Raw genomic sequence first — 10993 nt, 5'->3', positions numbered from 1 at the left:
GGTGAGAGGTAAGGAAGAAATCAAAAGAAGCGGAAAAAAGCAACACCAGCAGCCAACAAATGGCACTCAGAGAGCCAGCCCGTTTGGGTGTGTGAAATCCAAGCAGCCGGTGTTTCCCAGACAAGAGATTCTGGCAGCGGGAAGTAGAGGAGGCCGAGTCGGGGTGAAGAAGGGTGGGGGGTGGGAAAGTGTATATCGGAAATTACCTGTTATTTTGTCTCCCGCTGGACGCTCCGTGAGGTTGCTTTCTCGTACCCCATTTACTGGTCTCTGATAGGAATCCAAGATGGCGGATCTGCACTGCGTTAGCTGGTAGGGGACTTCTGCATGAATCTTTCCTCGCTCTCCATTCTTTGTCAGTTTTCTCACTCTTTTTGGTGCCTGGCTGAGTTCTTTATCTCTTCATTTGATGTTTTAGGGTTTCAGGATTGTTGTATTCTCCGTTCAGCTTAGTTTTTCAGATCTTTGCTGTGGAGGGATGGTGTGGTGCTTCTGCCTAGAGCACCATTTTGCTGGAACTCCTTCAGTCTTCTTTTTGTTCCCAAAACTTGAAGAACATTTAAAAGAAACACAACTTGAGTCCCTGGAGGATACCAAAACCATCATTTTAACACAGTGTAAATCGAAGAGTGCAGAATTCTTCGGGGAAGGGTTAGAGAGATGGAAACACTGCCTTCAGAAGTGTAGAGACCTATATCGAGAATACGTCAAGAAACAACAGCTTCGAATTTTGATATTTTTGTTTAGTAAAGGTTTCTCTGATTTTGTAGCAATATTTTTGACTTACCCTCATAAATTTGTTCAACTACTATGGAAAATGGTATGGCGCCTACTAAAATGGCTAGAAATAGAATTATCGTATGATCCAGCAATCCTACTCCTAGGCATATACCCTAGAGATCTAGTAGCAGTGACATGAATAGACATATACACACCTATGTTCACTACAGCATTATTCATAATGGCAAAAAGATGGAAACAACCTAAGTGCCCATCAGCAGACGAACGGATACACAAATTGTGGTACATACACACAATGGAATACTATGCAGCCATAAGGAATAATGATGAGTTCTCAAAATATATTGTAACATGGATGAATCTGGAGGGCATTATACTAAGTGAAATAAGTCAATCACAAAAGGACAAATATAGTATGATCTCACTATTATAAAAAGACAAAAATAGGTATACAGATAGAAAGCAACGTCCTTTGGTGGTTACCAGGGGTGAGAGGGAGAGGGAAGAGGAATCACTTTCAAGACAGTAAATACTTGTGAATGTTGCCGATGGGAAAGACAATAAGGTGAGGTAAGCACAACTTGAGGAACGTAAATGATTACACTAAGAGGTACACAAGACTAAGGGATGATTTTGTAAATGATATATAGAATTTTGCAACAACAATAACAACTAAAAATATGTGTGTGGTTACATAGATAGATATATGTGCATATATATGTCTAGGAAGGCACATATGAATATACAAATGTGCATGTATAGGTGTATCTGTAGGCATATGTAGACAGGTAGTCCCCGACTTATGATCAGGTTTCATTCCAACAACTCTGTCGTAAGTCCGTTCTGATGTAAACCAAATACTTCTTTCGTTTATTTGTTTCTTTTCATTATTATTGCCTTTTATTATCAGTATCTTTGTAAATACGATCTTTGTCTTTGAACATCTGTGAGTGAACATCTGAGAATAATAACGTCAGCAAATTACATGTTGTGACATTTTATATAGTACTTATTAACGATAAGATGTACAAAAAAACCCCAAAATAGATGGTGATAAGTGCAGTTTGTCATAACTTGAATATGTTATAATTCAGGGACTACCTGTATACATGTTTATATGTGCCGCATATACATTTATATGTAAAATAAAGCACATAGGGATCACAGTTATGGATACTTCCTAGACATAACCAAATTCTTTGCAGAATTGGGCTGCTGGGTTTGAGGGCTTAGGACCATAGTCTTGTGGAGTAACTTGGTCAATTGGTACGCTATAGCTCGTAAAGATATTGTTCTGCATCTTAGTTTGGTGAGTGGCATCTGAGGTCTTAAAAGCTTGCGAGTGGCCATCTAAGATAAAACTATTTGTCTCTAATCGTCTGGAGCAAAAAACAAAGAAGGAAAACAAAGCTCAAAAAAGAAACAAGTCTGCAAGACCAATAGTGTACACGAACTATGGCCTCACCAACCTTGAGATCAGAAGAGCTAGATGTTGCCTGGCAACCACTGACTACAGTTCCAATCAGGGACAGGATAGTCCCGGACAGAAGGGGAGAAAAATTTAGAACAAAACTCAAATTCCTGAAAAAAAAAAAAAGAGGCCAGTCTTACTGGACCGGTAAAGACTAGAGGAACACCTGAGACTATCACCCTGGGATACTGTAAAAATGGTATGGCGGGGGCATCTGACCTCTTTTAACTTCACAAGGGGGAAGGAGAATCAAGATCAACAGCCCAAGGCTGATTCCTATGAGGGAGAGGTCACACATGCCTCCACCGTCCAAACTTTTTACCAATTCTGACATCAGAATTGACATCAGTCGTCCTTCCCATGGCACTCTCTACTTCTCTGCTGTGTTCTATAATTTGTTACAACAGTCATGCATAACTCACAGACAATACTCACAATTATGGTGTTTATTAGGGAAGTAACAGGTTACAATTAAGGTTCAGGAATGCTCAGGATACAGTTCTTTGCTCAGGACAGCCTCTTTTCAGCTGTGCCTGCAGGCACGCCTCTCTCCAGCCTTCGGCCTTTGGTCCCATGACCTCTCAGCTCAGCCTCTGTCCGCTGGGGCAAGTGTTACAAAGGTCTTTTAGCATTTCTGTTAAGTGCCCAGAGGCACCTTGCTCTGCCAGCAAGCATCAGCCTGAAGATGCTCAGCTGTCTCTCTCTGTGGATCGGGAAGCCCACTGTTTCATCTCCTGCTGGTCTCCTGGTTCTGTTGCCTCTGCTGCTGCTGTTTCTCTGCCTCTGCTTCTCTCTGTCTCTGGTATTACAGCTCTCACTCTCTGTCTCTTGGGTCTAGGAGGTCTCGCAGGGATCCCAGGCCCAATGGATCCACTCTACTCCTAGCTCTTCTTTCTTGGTGGAGTAGGTCACCCCTCTGCTCTGGGATTGACTGCTCTTTTAAGCCTAACAGGATCACAAAACTGACCAATCCCCTACTTAGGATTCCATACAACTATTTGCATAGTCCCACCCCAACAAGTATGCCATGCACCTTATTTATATTATTAGCAAGCTATCCCATCCCCTTGGTGGGCCACAAGCGCTTTATTTGCATAGTCCCACACAATCATTTGGTGGCAGTTACAAAGACTATAGCTAGAAGGATCATATTAAGTAATTCACTGCACCACAGATACGCTTTAAACTTGGAACTCAAACCATTCCCAGAGTTCACGTTTCAGCCAAATGACAGATTGGCTCATAAAATAAATAAGATCACCCGTGAGTACTGTGCTCCTCTAAATAATCATCTAAATAAAACCAAACGATCAACATTTATCCTAGACCAAAGATGAGAAGGTAAGGTGGACAGGGAAGCTAGATTAAAGGAAACAGAACAACAAGAGTGAAAATAATGAGAATGCTGACACATTGTGAAAAATGTCATCAATGTCACTGCACAGTATTTATAGAAATTGTTAAATGGGAAGCTAATTTGCTGTGTAAACTCTCACAAAAAACACAGTATGTATTTTAGAAAACATATGACAGTTTCAATAAATTTGGAGTTAGTCAGCCTGAGTTTACATGCCAGCTCTGCCACTTACTAGCTATGTGCCCTTGAGCAAATGACTTAACTTTTCAAGTCTCTGTTTCCCCACCTATAAAATGTAGAAATGAAACCAGCAGATGAAATACGCAGACTGCCTGGCACGTAGTAACTGTTAGCTGTATTTATTCAGGTCTTTTTCACACTGGGTGCTGCTTCTCTGACTCCCTGACTGGTTTCATTGGCTACAGCAGCCTCTGGCCTTGGGTGAGCCCTTTTATGCAACAATTTAAGGAAAGCTTTTATGGTAGTGGTGGTGGTGATTAGTTTCTGCACCAGGTGACACCAACCCTAGCGACAGGTGCATGAACATGGGGGGAGGGGGAGGTGATAAGCTACCACACTGGGTGACAGGTGATGGGTGACACCAACCCTAGTGACCCCATTGCCTTAGCAGTCCCTCCCTCAGCACCACCGCTGCCACCGCCGTGGACCCTCGGGTCATTCTGGTGTCACCCCCTCTGACAGTGTCAGGCGGTGCAGTCCACATCACCCACACCCCTCCAGTGACATCACTGCTTGCTAAGAAAGCGGATTGTTATTGTTAGGTGCCGTCAAATCGATTTCAACTCATAGCAACTCCATGTAACAGAGTAGAATTGCCCTATAGGATTATCTAGGCTGTAATCTTTATGGAAGGAGCCCTGGTGGTACATTGGCTAAGAGCGTGGCTGATAACCAACAGGTCGGTGGTTGGAACCCACCAGCCACTCTGCAGGGGAAAGATGTGGCAGTCTGCTTCTGTAAAGATTACAGCTTTGGAAGCCATATGGGGCAGTTCTACTCTGTCCTGTAGGGCCAATATAAGTCAGAATCCACTCAATGGCAATGAGTTTTATTTCTTGGAATCTTTAAGGGAGCAGATCACTAAGTCTTTCTCCCATGGAGCTGCTGGATGGGTTTGTACTGCCAAACTTTTGGTTAGCAGCCCAGCGCTTAACCATTATACCACCAGTGAAAACAAAGGGAAAATGTTTTCAAACACTGTGGAAGTAAACTTTTACATATGTAATTGGACATGAGAGGTACCCACCAAACCCTGGTCTTTGATAGCCTAATGATGTATGTTATTTGTTTATTGAAGTAGGCTCCTTAACAGTCACTTCCTTATTATTCTAGAATCAAAGAATTTTGAAGCTAGAAGCAACCTTAAGTAGTTGCTCTCCATTATTTAAAGATGGGAACCCTGGTGGCACAGTGGCTGAGAGCTCGGCTGCTAACCAAAAGGTCAGCAGTTCGAATTCACCAGCCGCTCCTTGGAAACCCTAGGGGGCAGTTCTACTCTGTCCTATAAGGTCACTGTGAGTCGGAATCGACTAGATGGCAGGGATTTACAGGTTATTTTAAAGATGAGGAAAGAGCTGTCAGGGGAGGTTAAGTGATTTTCTGACTCTAGTCAACATTCATGTCATTATATTGACCCAGAAAGTTTATTATTTAAATTATTCCCTGACTCAGATACCACCACTACCACCATTTGCTGTCAAGATGACTCTAACTCATGGCGGCCTCATGAGTGTCAGAGTTCAATTGTGCTCAATGGGGTTTCAGTGGCTGATTTTTCAGAAATAGATCACCAGGCCTTTCTTTCCAGGTACCTCTGGGTGGACTAAACCCTCCAACCATTCAGTTGGCAGTTGAGCACATTAATCATTTGTACCACCCAGGGACTCCTGATGCGGATAGGCCTCCCCTTAATTAGAGTTAACGAGCCTTTCTCTAAGAACATCCCTCTTTTAATGAGACATGGCTAGAAACAAAGCACACAACATACCACACCAGTGTTTGGAAGCAAAGTTCCTGTTCAGATCTGTTCCGATGCATCTATTGTCCTCATGAAAAGATCGGTTCTTTCTCCACATTCGATTCTGAATAAACAAGACGATCATGTTAAATAGATGCTTTTTCAAAGACCAAGCAGCCTGGTTGGATTTCTCTCCTTCAACCCTATCTCTTCCCTCACTTCATTCTGTCACTTTCTTCACAGCGTTCCTTTCCCACAGCCCTTATTTCTATCCAGTTCTCAATCATGCTTAAACTATCTGTGTTCCAAGAAGCCCTGGTTGTACAGTAGTTAAGCTCTTGGCTGCTAACTGAAAGGTTAACAGTTCGATCCCACCAGCTGCTCAGTGGGAGAAAGATGTGACAGTCTGCTTCTGTAAGGATTACAGCCTTGGAAACTCTACAGGAAAGTTCTACTCTGTCCTATAGGGTTGCTGTCAGTCGGAATTGACTTGACAGCAATAGGTTTGGGTTTTTGTGTGTGTGTGTTTCAGAAAAGGGCTGTCTTAGACGGCCTTAATGCTCCCCTCAGCTTGCCTAAACATTAGGTAGGCTTCTTCTGGACTCTAGGCCCCTGACCTCTCTCTCATCCTGGCCTTACAGAATCCAGATACAACATGTTCCATCTGCCCTTAACAGTAAACTCAGGAGATAACTCCATGTAATCAACACAGCCCATTGCCTAACCTTCCCCTAATGTCCTTCAGTACTTTTCCACTAGCTCACTTCAGTCTGAAAACCGTGCTGACCTCTGCTTCAAAGAGTTGGAGCTCAGACTTAGGTCTGGTCTCACTCCCCTATTGGATAGCCCTCAATGAAATCTATTGTTACCTGTTTAACATTGTCTGGTAAAATTTTCTGTGATGGCTTGAACCAAATAAAACTAATTTAGCTCAATTTTGACCTATAAAGGTAATAATTTGATTTGGTTCAACTAAGCTGCTTGTTATGAATTTAATTGTGCCTCCCCAAAATATGTCTTGTAAATCCTAACCCCTGTGCCTGTTGTGATAATACCCAATGAGTTTTCTTTGTTACGTTAATATGGCAATATTAGTGTAACCTGTGTTTTGAGTCAATCTCTTTGGAGATATAAAAGGAGCAGATTAGAAGCAAGAGGCAAGCAAGCAGAGATGGGAGAAGATGCCACATCACATGAAGATGGTCCAGGGGCCAAGGAATAGAAGGTGAAGAGACAAGGACCTTCCCCCAGAGCCAACAAATAGAGACAGTCTTCCCTAGAGCCAGTTCCCTGATTTCAGACTTCCAGCCTCCTGAACTGTGAGAAAATAAATTCCTGTTTCTTAAATCCATCCACTTGTGGTATGTCTGCTATTGCAGCAGTAGATAACTCAGTCACTGCTCGTTGACCTCATTTAGTCTTCTTCCCTTTAAATTAATTTTGTGCACAATAACACTTTGAGCTCCTTCTTCTTTACCTTTCTTAAGGTAAAGTGATTTTAATTATGTCTCAACTCAAATTAAAACTATGAATCCTGAGTTTCAATGCTCACTTTGACTTGAATTCTGATTTAGGAGATAATATTGGAGTTCTTACTCCCTGTCCTTGAGCATGGAGAATGTGACCTAACTGGGGCTGGGCCCACAACTGCTCACAAGGACTCACAAGGACACATCTACTGGGCCCTGAGGTATAAAGACAATAGCTAAGATTATCTTGGAAAATATCTTTTAGGGAAGCTTTCACATAAAGCCAATCAAGCAGAGCACAAAAGACTTTCCACTCTTATCTTTTTCTATTACCATCTAGTGAATAGAAATTTGTTGGACCAATGAAGACCCTCCCGACTGAAACCTGTACCAATCATTGTTAAGAAAGACCATTCAAAATGTAAGATCACAGTTTCTAGCCAGTCTGTGAAAAGGCTAAGCTTTCAATGGTTTTGCCCATTTGTAATGTTAATATATACTGATGATTCTGTAATGGTCTTTGGACTCAGGCAGACATGGCTCTAGCAGCATGCTTGTCCGTTTTCCCGCTTTTGTCTGTTCTGTTATTTCCTTGGACTCGGGCAGACATGGCTCTGGCAGCATGGTTGTCTGTTTCCCACTTTTACCTTTTTGAATATATGCCGAATATAACTTTCTTTCTGCTTCACTAAACTTTATGGTATTTTTCCCCTACAACAATTCCACACACTCGTTTAAAAGCTGCAGGAGGTGGAGATGTGAAGACACCTCCAGCCAGACTGCTCCTTTAATGGTGCTGATTAACTCTGGTTTTTAAACATCAGACACTTTCCCCGTTTGGGTTCTTCGGTAAGCTGGGAAGTTTGATAATGTAAATGGCTGCTGCACAGACTTTAATTCGTGGGGTTGGGTGATGGGGCAACTGCATCACGTGCAGTTTGGTAGTAACAGTTGCCCAGAGGAGATCAGGTTCTCGAACTGCAGGGATCAGTTGGCAGAGTCACATGCAAAGCACAGCTGTGGAGTAGGAACACGTAAAAACTAAAAACCAAACCCATTGCCGTCTATTCCATTCCGACTCATAGTGACCTTATAGGACAGACTAGAACTGCCCCATAGGGTTTCCAAGGAGCGGCTGGTAGATTCGAACTGTCAATCTTTTGGTTAGCAGCCAATCTCTTAACCATTGCACCACCAGGTCTCCGGAACATGAATTCTACTAATTCAGGTGAAATCATACATTCATTGTGTTAAAACAAAAATAATTTTAAGCCAATAATAGAAATTGATTGAAGTTTATTTAATATGTGATTTTTCAAATCAGGGCAATATTTCTAACTAGAGAGCCAAAAATGTTCCAAAGAAGAAAAGTCTTTCACAGATTCTTATACCCTAGCTTATCACTAGCTATTATACATCACCGTGGAATCAGGGCCAGGATAGTGTTTACATAATAACTTGTGGACAATCAACATTTTCCTGAAGAACAATCCAGATAATTACCAATTTACCTTTAAATATAGCTCCTAGTCTGACCTTTGGAGTTTCTGTTGCTGAACCTGACTGCACATGAGTAATTCTTTAAAAGAGAACTATGCTTAATGCAAAGTTGACAAAATTGGTTTTGATTCTCTTGGAATCCAGATTTCTGGGTCCATGGAGTTGGGGTGACCCACTCAGGCCATCCGCCCTTAGGTGTCCTTTGGAACCTTGAAGGAACTGGTCCCCTGAAGTCACCTTCAAGTCAAAAATAGCTTAGTAAACAGCTTAGTGGAGATACTTGGCCTTAGGCGTTAGGTTTTTTTTTGGAAAATTATCTATGTGCAGCCAGCTTGGAGAAGCAGGAACTCCAGGGTCTGACTAGAGGCTGTGTTAGGATGTATGGCATGTCCTTGGTGACAGTTTCTGTAACCTGCCCTGTACTTTGATGCTATCTCTTGAGAAATTAACATAACAATGACCTATATAACCTGTTTTCACTGTCCCCTCTTTGGAGAGTCTTCCTGATATATTGAGGTGATGCTGCCTCATTCCTGTCATATCTATCATATCTACTCACAACAAATATATTCTGTTACACTAATTTTTTGGTGCTTTTCTGTGAATTTGGGTTTTTGACACTTTCTTTACTAATTAAGCTAGCCTATTGTTTGACTTACAGACGACTTACAGAAAATCAGTTTTTTCAGCTCAATGTTTAATGATTCAAAGACTATCTTTGGGAGATAGTTTGGGTGGATCACTTTTAACCTCCATGTCTCCATAAATTTGGATTCCACGAGAATGACAAACTCCATTTCTCAACTGTAATATCAGCATGTAAATGTGACCGTTTATTGAATGCCAACTGTTGGTTAGGCACTGTGCTACATAGTTCTCATTTACCACCAACTACAAACTTTTATTCACAGTATTCCTTTCACCTAGTTGATTTTTTTCACCAACCTCCTTCACCACTTCCCTCTGCTCTGCATAAATTACCTCCTCCATGAAATAATTCCTGTATCATTTCATGTCTGATCACTCCAATTATTCTCATTCTCTTTTGTGAAAACCCACTCTAGTAGGTTTTTCAAAACATATATGTATATGCTCGGTTATGTTCTTATGTATCCCTCATTAAATTATAAAGGACTGTACTTTATATTCAGTGAGTAATTTTTCATGAATTGTAATGTGGATGGACTAGAAGTAATAATGGTTTTCAGTATATATGAAGTTGACCATGATACTTATACTTGTGCTCATGATTGAGTTAGAAGATAGAGGTTTACATTCACATATTGGTTAGAATGCAATTTCATTAAGATGCAAATTAGGTTAGAATGCTGTTCTAACTCTTGCAGTTCAGTATTTTGCAAATCGAAATACTATGCACATTATTCTTAGTAAGATTTAATGGATCCCAGCATTGTGTATCAACGGCAGCTCACATTACAAAAACAGAGACAACCAGACATTATGCCAATTCTGATAGGAGAACACGTTATCAAAATAAAGCAGTCTCGTCAAAAAATAAAATAAAACTGAATCTGATTAAGCCTCTAGAATCCAAATGTCAATTTTCAGGAAATACAGAGGACAGAGGAATACATTAAATGACAACATGGCAATGCAATCAGCAAAACCCAGCCTTGCAAAACTCTTTTCTTCAACAAATAAATTGCAAGGGAGAAAAAAGAGAGCAAGAGATGGAGGGAGAGATTATACACGAAAACAGACCTAAAAGACACATTACATTAACTAATCATGCATAACATATGAAGATTAGATGAATCCTGTATCAAAGAAATAAATGATTTAAAAAGTTGTGAGACATTTGGAAATTTGAATACTGACTAGATACTTGATGGTATTAAGTAATTATTGTTAAATTTTAGGTACAGTACAATTATATTGTGGTCTTTTTTTGTTTGTTTGTTTAAGAGCCCTTTTCTTTTAAAGAGCCCTGGTTAAGTAAGAGCTTGGCTGCTAACCAAAAGGCTGGTAGTTCAAATCTACCAGCTGCTCCTTGAAAACCCTGTGGAGCAGTTCTCCTCCATCCTATAGGGTCCCCACGAGTCAGAATCGACTCGACGGCAATGGGTTTGGTTTGGGTTTCTTTTAGAGATGTATACTGAAATAGTCATTGATGAAATGATATAATATGGGGGATCTGCTTCACAATAATAGTCTAGGGCAGAAGTGGAGGAGGATGGAGATGACAGACTGGCGATGAGTTGATCATTGTTGAAGCTGCATGACAATCACATAGTTTATAATTGCTCCCACTTTTCTAGATATTTGACATTTTCCATAATAAAAATTAAAATTTATATTTTCATAATGCAACCATTCTGCCAAGGACCCAGGATTCTATGAATAATTCGGCCTGGATATTTTGTGTCCCCAAAGGGGGCATGTTTTCTCCTCTTTGTCTTCACCTGCCTCTTTCCAGCTGTAGTCATAACCATCCACATTAACCACTTACCTCTTTC

General features: G+C 41.0%; 1 protein-coding gene across 1 annotated transcript in view; it reads right to left on the bottom strand.

Moving 5' to 3' along the window:
* Positions 1 to 10993, bottom strand: part of LOC101350804 (carboxypeptidase B2-like) — a 66754-nt gene that overhangs the window by 21817 nt on the left and 33944 nt on the right. Inside the window, exon 8 of the mRNA XM_004376640.2 lies at positions 5578 to 5671. Coding sequence (XP_004376697.1) covers positions 5578 to 5671 — 94 coding nt within the window. The remainder of the gene's footprint in view (positions 1 to 5577; positions 5672 to 10993) is intronic.

This window comes from Trichechus manatus, unplaced genomic scaffold, assembly GCF_000243295.1.
Source record: "Trichechus manatus latirostris isolate Lorelei unplaced genomic scaffold, TriManLat1.0 scaffold00044, whole genome shotgun sequence".
Lineage (NCBI taxonomy): Eukaryota > Metazoa > Chordata > Mammalia > Sirenia > Trichechidae > Trichechus > Trichechus manatus.
The sequence above is the reverse complement of the archived record's forward strand: the minus strand, read 5'-3'. Positions and strand labels throughout refer to the sequence as shown.